This window comes from Galleria mellonella, unplaced genomic scaffold, assembly GCF_026898425.1.
Source record: "Galleria mellonella isolate WM207_F2 unplaced genomic scaffold, CSIRO_AGI_GalMel_v1 utg65, whole genome shotgun sequence".
Classification (NCBI taxonomy): Eukaryota; Metazoa; Arthropoda; class Insecta; order Lepidoptera; family Pyralidae; genus Galleria; species Galleria mellonella.
Window position 1 is genome coordinate 7,174,761 of NW_026442138.1, and position 22,508 is coordinate 7,197,268.

General features: G+C 30.3%; 1 protein-coding gene across 1 annotated transcript; it reads left to right on the forward strand.

Annotated features, from left to right (window-relative positions):
• The first annotated feature begins 144 nt into the window (after positions 1-144).
• On the forward strand, positions 145-22,070 carry LOC113519654 (senecionine N-oxygenase-like). The gene is made up of 8 exons (XM_026904806.3): positions 145-336; positions 10,753-10,952; positions 15,712-15,850; positions 16,980-17,151; positions 17,613-17,885; positions 18,798-18,958; positions 19,561-19,704; positions 20,535-22,070. The coding sequence occupies exons 1-8, from the start codon at positions 259-261 to the stop codon at positions 20,739-20,741; spliced, it is 1,374 nt and encodes a 457-aa protein (XP_026760607.2). The 5' UTR covers positions 145-258; the 3' UTR covers positions 20,742-22,070.
• Positions 22,071-22,508: the final 438 nt, after the last annotated feature.

The window sequence follows — 22,508 nt, forward strand, 5'->3', positions numbered from 1 at the left end:
TGACGATTAACTCATTTTTTGCCATCAATACATAGTGGTACCTATGTGTATGTGAGCCAGTGAGCCTTGACGGTCAAGGTCATCAAGCTGGTCTTACCCACCACCTCGTTTTCTTCAGCCGTCAGCCCCGGCGTTCCCGAGTCCGAGTGGTCGCTCGTTAGTTCGTTATTCACTGCCTTTATATGCAAGTAGGCAGTCGGCTACCGCGTTTCCCGCTAAAATCGCGTCTTTTTTAATTTTTATATATTTTTTTTAATAATGACCAATATATGGTCGAGTGCAACTTTATTATGTGTGCTAACATTAATATTAGAAGTTACAGATGTACTCACAGTGGTACGTGATTTTTCTAAGTATTTATCCTATTTTCCTCTTATTGTTTCGATATTTTGATGTAAACATCAAAACTTGTTTGTGTTATAGATAGATAACTATGTTCATACTTATAGGTGCATATTTACCTATCTATTAAAAAATTGTGTTATTGATTTATATTGTAAAAAAGAACACGTAAGTACTTAATACTAGCAAAATAGTTGATCCCAATACATTATTTTTCTTTCATAAAAATAATAGTGAACAATAAAAAAAAATCAAATTCGTCCTCTTTCTATGTGTTGGTATATTTAGGATTCTTTTTCAGGGAGGGTCTCACCCTTAAAAAAGGGATCGTTGATGAATGTATACAAGTAATTAAAATTAATCTATATCTATACTAATATTATAAAGAGGAAAGATTTGGTTGTTTGTTTGTAATGAATTAACACAAAAACTACACAACCGATTTTAAAAATTCTATCACCTATAGAATGCTACATTATCAGGGAGTGATACAGACTATATATTATTTTAGAAAATTCTTTTTATCTATGCAAAGTAGGGCCGCACCGCTAGTTGCGTATGAAACAGCAGATAAAATTTACTTATTTTGAAATATTATTAATTATATATAATTAATAAATATTATTCAAATAGGTAACTGACCTAGGCAGCCAGGTCGGTAGATATTATTAAAAAATGATTATGAATGAATGAATTAAAAAATGGTTGATAATCAGTTAGGTTAAAAACGCGCTTTAAATTAAGTAAAAAAATATCTTTTCAAATACAATCATTGCGTACATGGTTCATTGAGCACAATTAATAATAAAAAAAAAATCAATATTTTAATCGAAAAGGACGAAATAATATTCGTAATAGTAATTTTCGCGAAGAAACTGTGTGAAAGCTTAGAGCCGATCGTTCGCTTATTAAAGCCATATATAAATAGAAGTATTTGAGAATGACAGAAATGCGAAATTAGATAGAAACAGAATGATAGGATGTATAGCTAAGAACAAGGTGTAAACGTAATAAACTTGTTTAAGTTATGACGTAATCTACGAAAAAAGTATACACACGAGATGTATACTTAAATTAAAAAAAACATGTTAATTTATCTACATTTATATATATATATATATATATATATATATATATATATATATATATATTTTTATATACTACTTAGAATGGCAAACAAGCTGACGGCCCACCTGATGGAAAGTAGTAACCGTCGCCTATAGACATGAGCAGTACCATGGACATAATAGAGTATACTGTTTCGCCCATGATATATATATATTTATATATATATATTTATATATATATATTAATAGATTGATTGATATTTTTATTTAAGTCGTAATATATTACATATACTACATACATACATACATTACAATGAACAAGTAACTTATATTACAGTATTATCCATTTAATCCTGTATATTCTACAATAAAATTACCAATTGAATATAGGTTTAGTGTTGTGATTATTCACATGAACGATTCTTGGTTTCTATCAGTGTAAATATTATGCTAGAGAATTTCATGCATGAGAACATCAAGCAATCATGGTGCATATTTATTGCAAATAAAGGCAAAGCGGGAAGTGTTTCGCAACTGGTATAAGCCTGCATAGTGTCTCTTAGTTACTATGTAGACTCACGCGCCTTAAAAGGCACGTTTCCATAAATATCCGACATGAAACGTAGGACGAAATCTATTCGTCTATATATTTTTTTTTCCGTAATCACAAAGCTTTTATCTTGCATTAAAGAAAAACCACAAGAAAAGTTCGTATATGCAAGGTTTGATATTAGAATCCATTTGAAATTCTTCTATTGTTGTCCTTCGTGTCGCAGTGAGAGATATGTACATTTGTTTTGTGTACCTACTGAATTGTGCCCCTCCGACATTTATCATAAGGTTTTTTTTAATTGAGAACGATATTAGATATTACTGACTGTGTCTATATATTTATTAGAATATATACGAGTAAATACATTGTTACGTATAATAAATTTTTTAGCTAATTAAATGAAAGTATACTATTCAATAATAAAATATCATAGGTACATAATAAAATTGAAACTTAACGATGTTTTGTGTATGTTTGTGTATGTATATTTGTACGGTTTTGTCTGTTTAAAAATTGTCATAATATTTATACTCTGCTGTATCCGTTGACATTGATGCTCCTTTCCACTTTGGGTTTGCTGGAAGAAAACTCTATCAAAGTTAAGTTCGCCTTTGTACTTTTGATTATCTCTGTCATATTCTTATAGTGTGTACAATAAAGAATTAAATAAAAAAAATAAATAATGTTTTTGTACGTGGGAGATATTTTAGAAAAAATGTTATAAGGGGTTTTAATAATGGCAATAGAAGCCAAATCAATCATATTAGCAATTTTGATTGTCTGTCGGTGTGTCTATCTGTCTGTATATTTGTTCTGGCATTCATGGCATGGCATTTCATGGCAATTGTGAAAATAACTCCAAATTGGGCGTTATTTTCACAATTGCGTTCCTGAGGGTCAAATTTAAAATCTGGTATATGTTTCATCTAGATAAGCCATCTAGAAGTACTCTCTTTTATTGTGTTATCAACTGCTGAAATCCACTTGTACTAAATAGAAGACAAAAAGCTAGTTTATTATCTACACTAATATTATAAAGAGGAAAGATTTGTATTTTTGTGTGTGTATGTTTGTAATGAATAAACTTAAAAACTACTTTGCCGTTTTAAAAAATTCTTTCACCATTAGAAAGCTACATTCACGCTAAGTAACATAGGCTTATTATTGCTAGAAAAGATTAGGGATTCTTATTAAAATTTTAGTAACGTAGCTCAAGGTGTAAAATATGCTATAAAATATCTTTTGTCGCGTGCGCTGCGGAAATTATAATTGCTGATAGAACAAAAATTTGTACTACAATATTGAAGAAAATATCAATAACTACAAAAAAACCATGCGATACTATATGTCCAACTATTATCGTTATGTCACAATAACCTCTGTTTAAAATGTTGTAAAAATGTCCACCCGTGCGAAGCCGGGACGGGCCGCTAGTATTATATATATTTATAATTACTGGTATTGTACGGGAACACAAATAAGCAGATAAGTTTTTCATAAATAACAAGAAGATTCATAACTAATTAATTCGTAGATGCTTGGATAAAGGGATTTATTGAAACTACGTAGATATATTAGTTTTAAATTTACATATGGTGTAATAAGTATCTAGTTAAAGTTTAAAATTACGTAGCCATATATTAGAAAACAAAATGTTAAAACTAGGTTAAATAGTTTTTAATAGGTAAAGCAATAGGGATCACGTGCCAGAAATATCTGTGACACGTGTCATGGTAGAGTGAATCCTTTGATGTAGAGTAGTGATTTTTAACGTGTGGGTATTGATCCCCCAGGGGGTTAAGCCTCTATGGAGGGGGGGGGGGGTTCGAAAACTACCTCAGTAAAAGAAAATAAAGTTATAAAGATAGATTCATTAAGAATAATGATAATTATTTTTATGTAAATACAAATTAACGAAAAAAATATAAACTTATGACTCGTCCATGCGCAGGTAAAAAAATTTACTTGATCCAAGAAAGACATTTTCAAGAATTTGATTATTTAGCATAAAGAAAAATAATACTTAAATCAAATAAACTTTCTTAGTTTCAATAAACTTTATTCCTCAAAACTATTTTCTTGGGTCAAAATTTTTTTCTTGTATCAGTGTCGGATTTGGTCGTACGTACACGCGTAAATCACGTTATTAATTTAGCGACGGATTCGATCTAGAAATATGTACATAATTTTGTATTTATCCGAAACCTAATTATGCAATTTCATCTTTCTTCTCGTACGGTGTATGTGTATGGTGTTTTGTTACCTTGCCTATTACCTATGACAATCGCGGGATGAAGTGCTAACATACTGCATTACGGAAAATTAACATAGATAATTTTATTTTGAATTATTTTTTTAAATTTCTCATTTTCTTTTAAATATATAAAATGTATCCAACATTTACATGTCTGTGTATATCGAAACATGTACGTATGCTTGTTGTAACACCATGTATCTCATGTTTCAAGTGAATAATAAATAAATAAATAGCATTTTAACGAATTAACATAGATGACTTCTGTGGCGCAGTAGTGGTAGTGCTTGTCGTAAATGCGATCTCAGTTTTGATTCCCAGTCAAGCCAGTTTACAAGTAGGATCTAGGTGTTGTGGATTGTGTCACCAGATGTTCGCTAGCTAGTTTCTCATAACACAGGGTATCCTAGCTTGAAGATCAGGTGATTGATGTAATTGTATGTATAGCACTTATTAATATTTTATTGTATTATTCCATTTGGGAAAATAAAATTTATTTAGAAAAATAAAATACCAGTGAATGTCAGCCGACCTAAAATTTATGACTACACTTATATTAAAAAAAAGACGGTTTTATTTCGTGAAATAATGGATCCATGCTGTGAAGCATAACTGAGCAGCTGTGTCATGGACACGTATAATTATGGCTAAATACGAACATGAATTAATAGCTTGTTTATGGGAAACTTACTCACCGATACTCATACACAAGTAATCCTTGACATCTTTTGTAGTCCGCTATTTTCGTGAATTGTACATATAAGTAGGTACCTTCTCAGGTACCCATGTATCTTAGGTAAAAAAACCAAGCAGGTCAAGATTCAATTAAGGAAAATGAATGTACACCTTTTGAACAGAACTTTGTCTTATTCGTTGATTTTGTTAATGAATTATGACTAAATAAATTCAACACCGAGAATGGTTTAGCAAATAAACAATTGTGTATGTGAATAAATTTTTCAACTTGAAAATAGAGCCACCATATACTACTAGTTGCACTAAATTTATTATTTTATTAATATTAATTCGTATGAAAGAAATCTTAGAGATCGTTTCTGCTTATGATATGTTTTTGAATAGATTAGTAGTTTATATAATGACTTAGTCACAGATAATATAATACTACTTAGTGATCCGGCCCGGCTTCGCACAGCTTGATAGGGTTATCGAAAATAATACATAGCCTATGTTACTCGCTGATAACGTAGATTTCTATAGAAATCATTTCACCTATAGGTGAAATAATTTTTTTGCAAACAAATAATCAAATCTTTTCTCTTATATTCAATAATATGGTAAAAAGGTGTCGTTGTATTTTGAGTCAGTAGTGTCTAGCAACTATGAGTATTGACTATTGTGGGAATTAGGGATGAGTAATATAATACATCAGCAATATCTAATTACAATATTTATATATTGGCCTAATAAAATATATGTTATATAGCAGTTGTCCAGTATATAATATTAATAATAGAGATGTCCGACTGGTATAGGAGATATCGAAATGGGTGATTACCTTTTTTTCGGTATCAATTTACAGAGGAACCCAATATATAGATATTGGAGCAGTATACCTCTAAATTATAGTATGCCTCTAGTATTACAGGTGTTCGTAGGCTACGGTAACCACTAACCATCAGGTGAGCCGTATGCTTGTTTTCCACTTCAGTGGTATAAAAAAAGTACTGATTTTTACCCATGCCTAGTGGGAATATGTAATTATTGCTTATGACGATCAGTTTTTGTGATTAGCAGCGAGAGAATGAAATGTAATGATTGGGACTTAGAGTATAAGAAATATAAGCAAGGATTAAGCATTTATGGTAAAAAATTCAAGTTACAAAGATTTTAAATCATGCATCATCACCTTTTCAAGATCTGGACATCGTCGACATAAAATCTCAAATATTTTTAAGAACCCTAAAACCACTATAAAATTTTACAAAAAATAAAATAAATAAAACTTTTGATTGTCGAGAGCCAAACCATACGTATTCAGTGCCCATTGTTTGATTGTTCACACAGAAGTTACGTATATACCTACTTGGCACTTTTCAAAAGCATGGCATCATAATCTAAGCATGGCATTTACGGGTAAGCTTCTGGAGGAGGTAAATTTGTCATGTCATGGTATTATACAACTGTCAACGAGTTACGTACATGTAGAAAATACTACCTCTCTACTTACCATGAAAGTTTGTTTGAAATACGGGCTTGACGTTAGAATTATGAAAGAAATTCTAAAGACTAGTAAATTATTTGTACACTATATACTTAATCTCTTCTCCCCATTAAAAGTACATTAGCCTTATACACAGCATGACTATAGTAATGCTGACTAATAGAAATATTTGAATTTAGAACTCGGAATCGTTTATCTAAAAGTATTTATAGGTTTTACTTCGCAATAAGCAATTTAGTTCCGCAAAGGCCAACAGCAGCTTAAAGAACTCACATGGAAGTAGTAATTTGTATAATAAAAACGGTTCAGAATTTGCGAAGATATTATGTATATACACATAAAGAAGAACATAGATGAATTGAGAACAATTCTTTTTGGAGTCGACTAAAATGCAATAATATGTTTATCAAAGCACTTAAAAAGTAGTTTTGGTTCATAATTACTAGTTCTAACTGTTAAATATGTTTCTTGTTGGTGTAATATGCATATTACAGAGCGCAAGGCTAACCCGCTCTCTTATTAAGATATTTGATAGGAATAATAAATATTTGTATATCTACTGTAGCAAATATATATTACCTACTTGTATATGTATAGGACATAATGACCAATATTTATGTAGTACCGAGATAAAATTAGGTTTAAAATTCAAATCTATATTGCGACTTTTTACATTTGACTATATCTATTATATTATTTACATACCTAATTTTTGTATTAGATATACATATAAAACGTGTAACAAAGATTTTTAGACGTTCTTTCTGTAATAAAAAAAATCCTGTACAACATAATTGACTTAATGACGATAATCAATTTTGGAGTTGTTAGACAACATAACTATGTCATTTCTATTTTATCACTATCAATCATGACAACTGTATATCCTGTGCGGTTCAGCGGTAGATCCGGTAATTCGTTTGCATCAAATAAATTGTAGGTATTATTGAAAATTGTCAAATATCACTCCTATTATATTATATTATTGGTAATTATTATTCTTGACTATTTAACTATTTACTTGTCTTAGCTTTCTTGATAATTAGAATTAAATATCGTTACCACTCACATATCGTATCCACAAGAATTAACTACGACGGTTTTCAAGGAAAACCACGAGGCAGTTGCTAGATTCTATTTTATTAACAAACCCTTTCCCCTCTATATTTTTTAATTAGGTACCTAGTGCAAGTATAATATAAGTTGACGATATGTATTTAATTTGCATTCTGAAGATAAGATATCCTTATTAATATTATGAACACAGGATTTTGGTTTATCTACATCCAAAATCCACGCCTACGAAAACGCGTCAAAAGCTAGTTCATAATATTAAAAAAGTATATACATTTTTGCTTGAAACCAATGAAATAGTCTACTTGTATTTGGACTATGAAAATAAAAAAAACTAGTTTAACTTTCAGGAACTGTGAAAACATACATACGATAAAAATATAAAAAAAAAATTGTCTTGACTTCTATTGTACTTATAGTAGTTTTTTATGAATATCTCCTATAAATTGTATGGACTTCATCTGGTTAAAACTTTATTATATGTACGAGTATAAGTATATTTACCCAAAGTGACAATGAGTTTGTTATTACTTCTTAGAGCCAGATATGTAAAAAATTGTTCAGTAAAAGTATTTAAATACAAAATGCAAACGCAAAGTTGTTAGCACTATTTCAAATAGAAATACAATACAGTTTTAAATAAAAGTATTTAAATACAAAATGCAAAATACGTATTTTCAAGATACAATGACGATGACAACACTACGATCACGATCAGTTCGTTCACAAATGAGGTAATCTTGGATTTAAGAATGAAAAATTGGAAAATTGAATTAAAAATGTAACAAAACTATTTTGTATTTTATAAATAATAAATATTTATATAAAGTATTTCAAATAAAATACAAAATACGTTTAGAAAAAAAGTATTTCAAATATAAAATAATTCACATCTCTGCTTAGAGCTTTAATTTTTAAAACTAGTCGTTAATAAATGAGATACCAAAGCTATAATGACAGTGATATTATAATAACAATTTCTACTCAACGCAGAACTGTAGATATATTGATAGAACACTCGTAAACAAATATGTTAATTCATATGTCTATACATACGTTCGGTTGTAAGAGTCATGTTAATCAATATAGCTTACTGTCAACGCTGTTTTAAAGAGCAGTGATTGTAAAATTGGAAAACAAGTGCCGCCCACCTTATGTAAGGTGAAAATGAGGTTACATGGTCATGTCAGCGGTGCATACTAACGTGTAAGAATTATCATTGAGAGAAACAGACTGTAATTGAGTATCAAAGGTACCGAACAACCAACGAAATATTCGAAAGAAATAATCAAATTTAATAAAAAGTAGGGATATATGTATTTATATTATTATATGAATTTCATCTCTATATGTATATAAATATAATATAATTTTCAATGTGCCAATCAATCAAACTGTTTATAACTAGGTACTCCTCCCTATTCAATGTCTGGAAGAGATCGCTTTTGGCGATAAGGTCGCTCATTGTTTTCTCAGTGTGAAATATTTCTAGTAATTGTTTGTATCTATCCATAATAAGCTTACTACTGTAATCTTTTGGAGGAAATAATCTATCTATATATTGTTTTCATTTAATCGTGTAATTAATTTAATTTCTATGTGCATAATGGTAACAGAACATCGTTACACATTTTATTACACGTTGAACGCAATCAAAATCTCGATAATTGTAACAAAGAAATCATATAATTGTTACAATTATATGGAAAATAGATTGCTATTTTCTATAAAGTTACCTACTAGCGATTATACAAATAGACTATTTTTTATGTAAAGGATATATAAAAATTTTACTCAGTATATTCGGGAAACTCTAAAACGTTTTTATCTAAAATACTTAAAATTGTAAGGAAAAAGTTACTACTACTGACAACAAAAGTATAAAAGAAAACATGCTAGACAAGTGTAGTTTTTAACCCTTAAAAGCCTGATTTTTTAAATCAAATTAAAAAATATATAAATGTACCCTTTACTGTGTTTACTAATGGGAAAAAATAGTATAAAAATTAAAACGATATTTTTATATATTTAATTTGAAAAAAAAAAAAAACATTTGGTAACATGTAAACAGCTAAATATTAAAATAAAATCGATTGTAGACGCCCAATGCAATTTATAACCCCGGTATCAAATTTGAAACTTCAGGTATTTAAGGGTTAATGAGGATAACAGATGATTAAGGGTAAATGGAATGGTAATAATGTATAATAATAAGACCATCCAATGAGAGATGGATCTCCGTAGAGGTATATATATATATATATATATATGTATATTATTATAAGTATCTAATTAGGTATTCTTGTTAAGTGCAATAAAAGTTGTTAACCCACTAGCGTGACGACGATTATGTTAAGTTGTATGTCACTACGATACGCGGAAATAGCACGTAATACAAGTTAACTTTCATTCAAGTTTTATTTATTTAATATTACCTTTTATTACCCGCGACTTCTTCCGCGTGGTCGGGATATGTTTACTGACCGGGATAAAAAGTAGTTTATAATCTCCTCCATTTCATACAGTACGTGTATATAAAATTTCATAGTGATTGGTTAAGCCGTTAAGGCGCTTTAATGTAACAGATAAACTCACTTTCACATTTATAATATTAGAAAGGATAGTAGGGATTGAAAGGGAATCATCAATCATGACATAGCAAGAAATATATAGGTCGTCTGTTTTAATTTTAGATTATACTAAGCGTATGGTTTTACTAGGAATTAATGAAAAGGAAATTAAAATAGTGACGAATCGAAATATTCAATTTTGATATTAAACGACAATTTATTTGATTGGTCAACAGCTGATTGTCTTATGGTCGGATCAACTAATTGTTTGTTTATATTTTCATAAAATTTTATTAAAGCAAATTTTATTCTTTATTGTACACAAAAGGTTATTAAAATGTAAAAACAAACATAGTAGTGCACAACTTTAGCTATAATATAATATATATGGTATTTTTAATTGACTTCAAAAAGGAAGAAATATAAAATTTGATAACTTATTTTGCGTATATTATAACCCTTAACTCTTACATGTATTTAACAATCGATACAGTTTACATCCGTACTAATCTCATACAAATTTTGTCAAACTTGAGGTTAGTTTAAATAAAAAGAATATTTGTCATCAATTATAATTATCATTGTTTTAACATTTCGCCGATAATATTTTGATTACAACGAATAAATGAATGGATTCGTTTTGATTCCTACGTGGATTCATTTCTGGAATGAAGTCTTATATTTATTTGTGAAACATTTCTGACTTCCAGAGTAAACCGATAGAGCGAGCATGTGTGATCGGCGCCGGGTACTCAGGTCTGGCTGTCGCCAGATACCTTCAGGAGTACGGCGTCAACTACACGGTGTTCGAAGCATCTCGACATGTCGGCGGTACGTGGAGATTCGACCCTCATGTCGGTACCGATGAAGACGGTCTGCCGCTCTTCACCAGCATGTATAAGAATTTAAGGTACGTATCTGAAAAACTATATGATTTAACTAGTGAATCAGTGTGCGTAAAGTTGGAATATGACCTATTCGCGTATCAAATTTCATTCAAATTTGTTCGTCCAGTTAAATCTGATTGAGTAATATACAAACATCGCTTTTAAATTTCTGAATATTTACAACTGCTTTTTTGAAATAAGATGATCACCGAAATTAAAATATGAAGTGAGTAAAATATTTAGTGGTAGATTTATGTGCACAATATTTTATGGTTAACATTAGGGTTCGCTATAAGAGCACTTTACAAATAAGTCTTCAGGAATACTGAAGATTGTTTAAATATTTTTGAAAAACAATAGATAATACTGTCTGTATTACACATGTATTATAACAAAAGATAATACAGACATTGCCAGATTTCAATAACAAAACATAAATGTTATATAGCATGAGGATCAGTTTAATTCATTAGTATTTTTTGTGACTCATTTGGTTTCGAGTTAATGGAAAATCTGATTTCATTGGGAAAACCGAACTGTGTTGACAATAATTGTAGATTACGTACAAGAGTTTTATAATGAGGATATTTGGCCGTCCATCATATTGTTCAGGCAAAACTTTATACTCGTTTGTTATCTTCTTAATATCAAGAGTGATTATTAGGTTATTATTAGCCTACTCATAATATATAAAAATTATATATAAATTCTTACATGCAATATAATTTATTAATTATCTTTATCTAGATTAAATTAACTATGCAATGTATTAATTATTGAATGGAGTCATCATCGTAATATGTTCTTTTTTTGTAAATTGTAAAAAAATATTCTTTTTTTATTATTGTTCTCGATATAGTTTGAATTACATCGAGTGGAAACTTATAAATAAGTGTTATATGTTTTTTTTTAATAGGGATTATTAAAATTATATTTATTGCCCTTGTCCTATATATATTTATACCTGTGCATAAAATAATCGTAGTCATTTCTATAAAATTCGCATTTTAAAATTAATATTATAATACATAATATTTTTATTTGTGCAGTATATTAGTGAAATCGCGGATATTAGATAATTATACTTTCTGAGATTACAGCAAAATAACTGGTTTTTGGTTGGTTATGAAATATTCATCATAATGAGGACCAGTTTATATTTCTGGTTTGTCTCATTCATATCACTGTCGTGAATTACTGTTAAGGATATACTGTGTCAAATATATATTAATAGTATAATTATATATATGTTTCTAAAATAAGATGACAAGTTGAAAGATCAGTGAATGGCTCATTCAATTAGAAAAACCAATTGGTTGGTGAATTTATAAATTAAGAAAATGACCATAATGTGAATTGTGGTTAGGTAAATTATTGTTATAGTAAATCGACAAAAGCAGAGTTGAATGTAAATATAGGACATATTAGCAGTATCCGTTTCTACATCCGCGTAACTGTCCATAGGAAATATTAGCTGTACTTCATCTACGTAACTTGCATATATGAATTTATCGGGATGTTTTCTTCTAAATTAAATATTTCAAGTCATGTGGTCTCAGCACAGAATGAGCCATCTCTTCCTTCCCCGTGGTTGTCGTAAGAGTGGACTAAGGGATTTAAATGGGCAAGGGATGGGCAGCAAGCTTTTAAAATATCACCAAAACCTAATTGCGGTTGCCAACCAGACAAGCGTGGCAACTACTGGCAAAACCTCCCTTATAGGGGAGGTCTATGTTCAGTATGGACAGTTAACAGTTGGCATGGTATGGCAAATATCTTATGTAATCAATAATAACTATCTATCACGCAAAATTGTATGGAAAATTTGACTCGTTTTTCTCGAAGCATTCGTATGAAGACATTCTATCTATATAATCTAAGGGTGTGAACTAGTCGAAGTAGTAACAAACGAGGTCTATGTTCCGCAGTGGATAGTTGATAATGTAATAACACATACATACGTAGTATTTATTCAAAATCTTAGAAAACAGCTTCTACTAGTTTATATGTAATTAGATACTTAGTTAATATAATGAATATTCATGTACAATCTACGTTTATGAAGTAGGTACAGCTAATTACGATCAAATTAAAACGTTACCGGTAAATCTTTAATAATTGCTCGTATGTTGTTCTGCCGTGATTTGATTCATTAACAACTGATTCGAAACAGTGTCTTTAGTAGCGTAGCGTTTAACTGAAGCGTTCATTATTATGTACTTGTTTTACCCATGACCTCTTCGTATATAAATGGTAGCTTATTTAATACTTTATATCAAATAATACGTACATATTTTACATGTCATAATGATTAATTAGCTATATAAAATAATTTTAAAATTAATCGTCTGGTTTTGTTTTCATATTCAGGCTAATTTAGTTATTATATATAATGACTAAATTAGTCAATTTAAATTATCCAGACAATAGTGATAAATTATTCATTTTATCTCGATATGATTTATAATGGCAGGTCAAAGTAAGTCAATGTGACTTTTTCTTTTAACCAACTTCAAAAAGAAATAGGTTCTCAATTCGGTTCTATTTTTTATATTTTTCCCCTTATAATTCTGTCAGTTCTAAACCGATTTGGAAAATTCTATTTTTATCTGAAAGGATGTACTTAGAGATTAGTCCCATAGAAATTTTACCAAAATCTGTTCAATAATGTAGGTTTTAGATCAACATGACTGGTTGTGTCACAATTGAATACGGGTTTTTTGTGGGGTTTGTGGTGGGGTTTAATTATAATTTAATTAATTATATTTTGTGTTATGGCTAGTTATGAGTTAAATTATTATCTATGACAATGTTAATTAACGGGAAATTATTATCTACAGTGAATTTAATTATAATATTTTGAAAAACTATCATTATGTAATTTTATTTTAATTTTATAGTGTTTAAAAAATAAGCATAATGTACGTGTAGCAAACACGTATAGTTATGCTTAAGAATAATTGAAATAAAGGTAATAATCTTTATTTACACTTATTACTTTATCCCAGTCTTTTAAGATATTATATAAAATAGCTAGTTAATGTGATTAATTAATTACTTTCGCTGTAACACATATAAAATTTAATGACGATTGTTGTCAAGAGGTAACAAAAAACAAATAAACTAACAAACTTTCCCATTTATAATGTTTTTAAGATGTAGGTCTGTATAGATATTATATATAGTATAAATGTGTGCAGATATTGTAAATGAGTTCGAATACGTATTTTCTGAAAGTAACAGGCACGCTTGAATGGAATAGAGGAAATGTAAGACTTCCTATTAGATAATATACTTATTACATGAAGATGTCAACCCAGAACAAAACGCTATGTTTTTATAGTTTATTATTATTATGTCAATCGTTAACTGACCACTGCTGGGCATAGGCCTTTCCCATGTTTTGCCAATAGTTGCCACGCTTTTTTAAAAATTTTATTAAATTTTATGAGTGGAACTATGCTTGTACTCAAGATCTGAATTCCCAATTATGTATATAGGTATGTAAATATGTATGGATCCATAGCACATTTACATATATACATAATTGAATAACCGGAAATTTTAGCGAATGGGGTGTTTAATACTTTTTAATACGTTTTTAAGAAATTTACATCGTGCTTTACTTAAACGTATAAATATTTATTGCTTATTTATGTCATGTTTTATAAAGGTTTGCTCAGAAGAAGACTATTGTAGGTTAATAATAGAATGAATGAATGAGTACTTAGTTAGACTAGTACTTTATTTGTATTATACAATATAGGAAATAAGCAAGACAATTTACAAATACAACGATACAATTGTATAAGTACAGTAAGGCAGTCTTATTGCTGAGAGCAGTCTTTTCAAGACAACGTTAAGGTAATGGACTAATTGTTGTACAAGTAGATATGATAGTACTGTATAAATAAAAAGGTATCTTTTGCAAATTAAAAATATATAAAAATTAAAAATATATATATACATTAATCAAATAAAATTATATAATCCCATGCATATACATATGTTAAATACCTAATACTAGGATATATATTAATAGAAATAGAATAGAATCTGAGAGGATATATTTACAAATTGGTCTCGTCAATATCCGTTGAATGGATTAGTATTTTAATTAAAATAACTGGTTTTTATGTAGCAAGTTGAAGTCATTTGTGGAACACAATTTTTAATTATATTGCATACACTTGTTTTCATTTTAATAAGTCTGTAACGATTCCCAAACTATTTTTTTTAATATACAATATAAAATTTAATAATTTTAGATAAAAATTAAGAAAGCTAACCAATAATAAGCGGTTTACTTCTAAATCAATGTTCTATATTTTGTTTAGAAAAATTTAATGATAGTGATTCTCCACATAAACCACATTGATATAGTGATATATAGACATTAGACAAGAATTAAGTATCTATATATAGAAAACTCTATGACACACGTACAATCAATGACAAATGATGCTATAAAATACAAGTCACGTAATACGTAAATTTAAGAACAATTGTACTATGTTAAATGTAGTTATGATATTAGGTTGTGTCTGTAAATTTTATTATATATTGTCTCCAAAGTATTAACAGAGATGTTATAAGAACAATAAGAACGAAATCTAAGTCCAGACGCATGAGAATCATGGGCAGCACTGTATATTCAGCGATTCATTGTGTTGGAATCTGGATATTTTCTGTAATGTAAAATTATCATTATATCGGTCGGAGATGTTCTAATTCATTGGGACAAAATATTCAAGTATTTTTTTATATATTACGTGTTTTCAGGACAAATACTCCACGGCACACCATGGAATTCAGTGGGTTTCCGTTTCCGGAGGATACCCCGTCATATCCTACAGGAACGTGTTTTTATAAATATTTAAAGCTTTTTACCAAAAAATTCGACCTCATAAAATTTATACAGGTAATTAATATTTATTATACTTACTAATGTATAAATAAGATTTTTATTGTTCAATATATATTAATTTTAAATCTATACTACTATTATAAACATCTAACATTTTATTGTTTATGTTGGATAATTAAAAGATAACTCGATTTTAAAAATTCTTTTACCTATAGAAAGCTACATTATAAGCGAGTAACATAGGCTTAGATTATATAGATAGAGCATCGAGCCTAAAAAATGAGTCAACTTTTTGTCATCTAATTGCCAAATTAGCTGACGCGTTTTTTTTATTTGTGTTCTACATATACCATATACTTACTCATAAAATATATCTTGACGTATTATTTAATAAATAAAGTAAGTGTTTACGCATTAAAAGATGCAGAAATTATAAGATAAAAAATACATATAAAAGTTATAGAGGAATCACTCATAACTATTTATCATGTAAAATTGTATGAAAAATTGGACCCGTTTTTCTCGAATCATTTCTATGGAGACACTATTTATATAATCTAAGGCTATAGGATACAATATCAGCGAGTAACATAGCCTATATTATTTCTAAAAGTTCTGTCTGGGTAGATAAACGGGTAGATGGACGACTTAGCACGGATGTACGAATCCGGCCGGATCATTAGTATAGAATACGAGTATAATCCACACTGAAACAGTCAAGTGTATCACAGTTGCACTATCAAAGCAACGTAATCAAAGTTGTAGCGGAAGACACGTACCCAAGTGTATAAGAGATTTCCACACACATATGGTCATTAAATCTTGATATATTCCTTCATTGTTCACAGACGCAGTAGGAAAATGAATAAATTGTTATTCAGATAGTTATTCTAAGATTAAATGTTTACAATATACATATGTATGTTTAGTAGTTTACAGATAATGGCTAAATGTATAAAGAGCATAACGTACTTATCTACTATGTTATATATTATTAGCAATGAGACTTTGTAATAGGTGAAAATGTAACAGTAATCCCGCTTGCGCTAAGCAAGCAGATTAATTAGCCCATCGTGTGGTAATTAGACCTTTCCCCCTTTAATATTAGCTTAATTATTATTCAAATTTTTATTTTTTTTTTGTTTAAATTAAGTATATAATAAATGATTATTTTTTTTCACAGTTGCGAAGCTACGTGACATCAATAAAAAGGGCAAATGATAGATGGAACGTGACATACATGAGAACCGACACCAGGGATAACCACACAGAAGAGTGTGACTTCGTAGTTGTTTCTACCGGGGAATACAGTAACCCAGTTTGGCCGAAATTCGAAGGACAAAGCACATTTAAAGGTATTAAAAGTCGTCATTATTATATCTTACTACTTTCTCTGGCTTTGTTCGCATGATACTACAATTAGGAATAAATATCGTATTATATGTATGTTAATTTAGGGCGTGGTCTATTTGTGCATCAAATATTAAGATGTATTCAACTGTCCATAATTAAGTAACAAACATCCAAACATAATAACTTAATCTCAATACGTTCTCGTGAGATAATTACTATAAAAGTCTATGTAAGTAGGTATATGTTTCGTTACAACACTGATCGGTTATGTGATGCGTATTGCAATTATTTTAATTAATGCTTACATTATATTATTATATTAATATGGCGCATCTAGTTAGGTATTAAGTTAGTGTTGAGTCTTAAGAATAAGGATTCATTTTCATTTAATGGTTCCGTAAAAAAGCTTTAAAAGAATGCTTATCATTTAGACTCCATGTTGTATATTAAATAAAAATTACAGGCAACATCATACACAGTCACGACTACAAAGAGCCAGAAGCGTATACAAACCGTCGTGTGCTTCTCGTGGGAGCCGGTCCATCGGGGCTTGATTTGGCTATACACTTGTCAAACATAACTTCCAAACTGGTCCACAGCCATCATTTAACATACAACCAGCCAGATTTTTCAGACAGCTACATCAAGAAACCAGATATAAAGTCATTTACAACGAGTGGAGTTATTTTTCAAGACGATACTTACGAGGATGTCGATGACGTGATATTTTGTACAGGTATTTATTTAATATCATAGCCATATTTGTACCAGCCGTTAATTATCCATTGCTGAACATAGCTTCCCCCATAAGATGGATTTTTCCAGTAGTTACCACGCTTGGCTGGCGAATTGGCAACCGCAATTTGGCTTTTGGTGATGTTTTAAGAGGGACACTGTTGCCCATCCCTCCATATAAGCTCCCTTAGTAACCTCTTACGACATTCACGGGAAAGGAAGGGGTGGCCTATTCTATGCCGGGATCTAAGAGTACACGAATCATAACCATAGCTATAACAAACCATTAATACTATCATTTCCAAGGGGAAGTGCGTGGAGGTCCACCTGATATATTGCTAGCAATGGGGCTGTTAGATCTCATTACTAATAATGCCTTTCCCTCCATCTACTAATGTTGAACTACTTGACAAGGGTCTCTTTTCATAAAAGAACGACATACGCCTATTGTTACCTACAAAGTGAAGAAGGGACTGAGGGGTTATTAGCGATGTCTAGTAGTCAATTCTTGCTGAATTCACATCGATAGCTCCTCTACTTGACTTCATCCTCATTTATCGTGGGGTGAATATATTCACCAATTAAAAGAATTATTATCACGATGTAAGAAACTTTGGGACTGATTACTTTCTCGTGAAATGTCCGTTGGATAATTGGTAGGGAAGAGTTCTTTAGACTGTGCTGTATTTAATGTTATACTAGCAGCACAGACTTTCCTATATTTTGCATTATTCCCATCTCATTTCCATCACTCATTCCCATCCCCTAGAGCATAGACAAGCAACAAAAGAATTATTAACAGATATGTTTTCACTGAATGCTGATAAGACAACAATTGTCGGTCATATATGAGTCTAATACTTATATTTTCGGAGAAGTATTATTTATAAGTAATATTATTGATACGTTTCAGGGTACGAACTGGCTCTTCCGTTTTTGGACGAAAACACAGGAGTAACGAAGACTGGCAAGTTTGTTCTGCCACTGTACCAGGATATAGTTAACATACGGTATCCAACTATGGCGTTCGTAGGCATCTCGAAAAAAATTATTAATAGAGTACTCGATGCTCAGGTAAATATTTCTTTATGATACTTCGAATGGCAAATGTGCTGATGGCTCACCAGATAGAAAGTGGTGTAATGCCCATGGTTTTTTCTATTTAGGGTTCCCGTAATTGATAACGATCTCACCCGATAGAAAGCGATAATGGTACACTTAATGCGTTGCCATTCCTGAAGACGTTCGACATTAGGCCTTCGTATTCTGTAATTTCACCTCCATAGCCCACCTTTTAAACTGAAACAGCAATGCAAGCACAGTTGGTTCACTGCAGCAAACTTATCTATACTAATCTATTTATAAATAACTTGAACTTATAAAGACTTTTTAAATCTAAGAAAATTAAGTCAATTTATAAAAAAAGCTAACATCATACATAATAAGTTAGCGCAACGAAAAAGTGATTACTATTAGAAAAAAAAAAACCATTAGGCTCTACCTCTAATGGTTTTTTTTATAACTATAAATATTTAGTGTATTTCGTGATATATTTATTACTGCGATGTTACCACTTTTCATTAGGTAGACTATTCACTTATTTGCTATTGCAAAAATAAAATCTAAGCAATAGAAATGTATTACTTTAAGTTTTATATTATTCGAAATTGTTTTAGGCACAATATACAGCCTTATTAGCAGCGGGTAAATTTGAACTTCCTCATCAGAACGACATGTTGAAAACATGGCTCAGTCGTGCGCACGCGCTGCAGGCGAGGGGGAAGAGAATTGTTGACATCAACGCCATTGGCGAAGCTATGGTAAGAAATACAATGTATTAGACAACACTAATAAGAAACACACTTAGACAAGGTACAAACGAATCTATCGAAAGAATTAAGTCAGTGCTCACATGAGAAAGAAGACAGTTCATACTGCCATCTCAATCTATCTTATGGGCTCGCTAGTGACGTTTCTATCCATAGATTCGTTTGTACTATGTCTAAGAGGGTTAAGGAGATAAATAATAAAACCACATAAACTACAAAATGCATGTGATCATTTGTGAATAATATTACAAACGAAGATGGATTTTTTTTAAACGACTTCAAAAGTGTTCTCAATTCGATTATACTTTTTTTACACAATATTTTAAATTACCTCTGAACTGATTTGGATGCTTCTTAAATAATAAGTTTCAGTCTTCAATACTAACAGGTTAAAATATTTTTGTTATTTTTTAATCGAAAGGGGTTACTATCGCGTTGGTATAATATTTTGTTAAAATTGAAATCGTAGAGTTTTGTAAGACAGAAACATAAGTGAGTACCTAGGTATTTTTTTTTTCAATGAACGATAATAGAATGGCTACCCCGCCTGCGCTATCAGTATACGCTGGCAGGGCACCAGTGAGAGATGATAGGTGATCATGAAAGCAGGTCAGTTAGCCCATCGTGACGAATTTCACTATAATTGACCACGATGATTTCCAGGAGGAACCACGTGGAGGTCAAGCTGACGGGGTGTATTGCTACCAATGGGGCAGTTTGTTAGTAATGGCGTCTCCATTACTAACAATTCCTTTCTCTCCTACCTAGATATATTTGAATATAGTACGAATATAACGAACTAAATACTAAAATATTTACAGGATCAATATTTCGGGAATTTGACCAGAGAAGCAGGAGTGACGAGGGCGCCTCCGGTCTTGACTGAAATTAGGGACTTCAACGCCGTGAACCGATTGGAGGATTTAATGAATTACAGAGAATACGATTATTACATCACAGACGAATATCACTTCGCCCGGTCGTACAATCCTAGGATGGGCGTACCTTGTCCTATTGATATTGAATGATTATAATATTTATAATCTAAGCCATTATAAATTATGCATATCTATATATATTGTACACATTTTAAGCGCCAATTTTATTTATGACAAACTTTTTTTTTAAATAAGTATCTGTTATGTCACAATATAATATAATAAAATTGCCTAACACATTGTAGTATTTGTGAATAATATTTTATTTTTTGCGTTTTTTTGTTTATTCTTGTTATAGTGACAAATAAGCTGACGGCCCACCTGATAGATAGATTCCTTTGAACAGTTTATATAGTTTTTTATGGAAATAATCTATTATTTTAATAAAGTTATATTTTTAATGGGTGCAAATGGAATGGTAAACCTGTCTGCGCTGGCAAGGCGCACGTGAGAAATGACAGTTGAGTATGAAAACAGTAGTTAACATGATGAATTCCAGAAACTGCTCGGAGGTTTATTTGAAAGTGTATTATGTTAGCAATAGGGCTATTAGATGAATTAGGCATATTAGCAGTATTAAGACAATCCCAGCTAGATGGAATAACACCTCAAATTTGTTGTAGGTAGTCAATAGATATTATTGTAGTCTACAGGGAAGGCCTAAGTTCAACAGTAGACTACGATGGTAGAAATTTTGTGCTTAGTTTAGTTTTTAACTCGACCAACAGAATAAATTATTGAAATTGTAAGATTAAAACAAGCTAATGGATAATCAAAAGACCTTATCGGTACCGAACTTTTTTAAATTGTTATTACTTTCTGTATGTTGGTACAATACTTTGACTAGACAATAATTTATGACGCTTATATTAATTTATGACGAATATAATAGAAAATAATAAAAGTGACGCTACAAATATCTACAGTAATACAAATAGTATACTTACTATAATCGAAAATAGATTAGTAACTTTTTTAAATGTGTGCAGGACATGAATATTATTTGTTTTTTAAGGTGCTATGGCTGTATTTTTTTTATACAACTTATTTTAAGTTGCATAAAAGCAAACAAGCTGACGGCCCACTTGATGGAAAGCGATAACTGTCGCCTATAGACATGAGCAGTACCACGGACATAACAGAGTATACTGTTTCGCCCATGATACCCCCCATACGTTGCAATTCCTGAGGACTAAGGTATTATTCCTCGCTACCCTGTAAATTCACTGCCATATCTCACAACACAACTGCTTCACGGTAGAAACACGAATAGGACAGAGGTGCTCAAGCAAACGACTTTTGTACAAAATCTTCTTCTAGTAAATTATGGAATATGACGTATTACGTTATTAATAGAAATGTAATAATAATTATAAAGTACGTGTAATATCAAATGTTTAATAAATGTTTTTCTATTTCTATTTTTTTTATTAATAATAATTATTGGTTTTAATATAATAATAGGTGCCTAATTGATAATATTAACTTGTATCGTGTAAAAAGATCACATAACAAGAAATCCCTGTTATTAATGAATCATCATTTGTGAAAATAAAGAAATAAAAAAACAGAAAGACTTGTTGAATTTAATCTCTTAATAAAAAATATATAAATAGAATACTTTGTAAACAATCAGACATTGTGATATTAAATATGTCAGTAGAACAAAGTTAATATTTACAGAAAACTACATTACATACGTTTAAAGTTGTGTTTGCGTGTACCTATTTAGATAGGCATAGCAACAAAATAAAATGTATATAACTTAGTATTAAGGTGTTACGTATAACTGACCTAATTGTTACCAATAATGATATGGAGCAAAAATATATAAGTTGAAAATAATGTTGGTATGTT

Coding starts and splice junctions, on each gene's coding strand:
- LOC113519654 (XM_026904806.3), top strand. CDS start 259: ATGACCAATATATGGTCGAGTGCAACTTTATTATGTGTGCTAACATTA. Junction 337..10,752: donor TTACAGATGTACTCACAGTG/GTACGTGATTTT, acceptor TCTGACTTCCAG/AGTAAACCGATAGAGCGAGC. Junction 15,851..16,979: donor ACCTCATAAAATTTATACAG/GTAATTAATATT, acceptor TTTTTTTCACAG/TTGCGAAGCTACGTGACATC.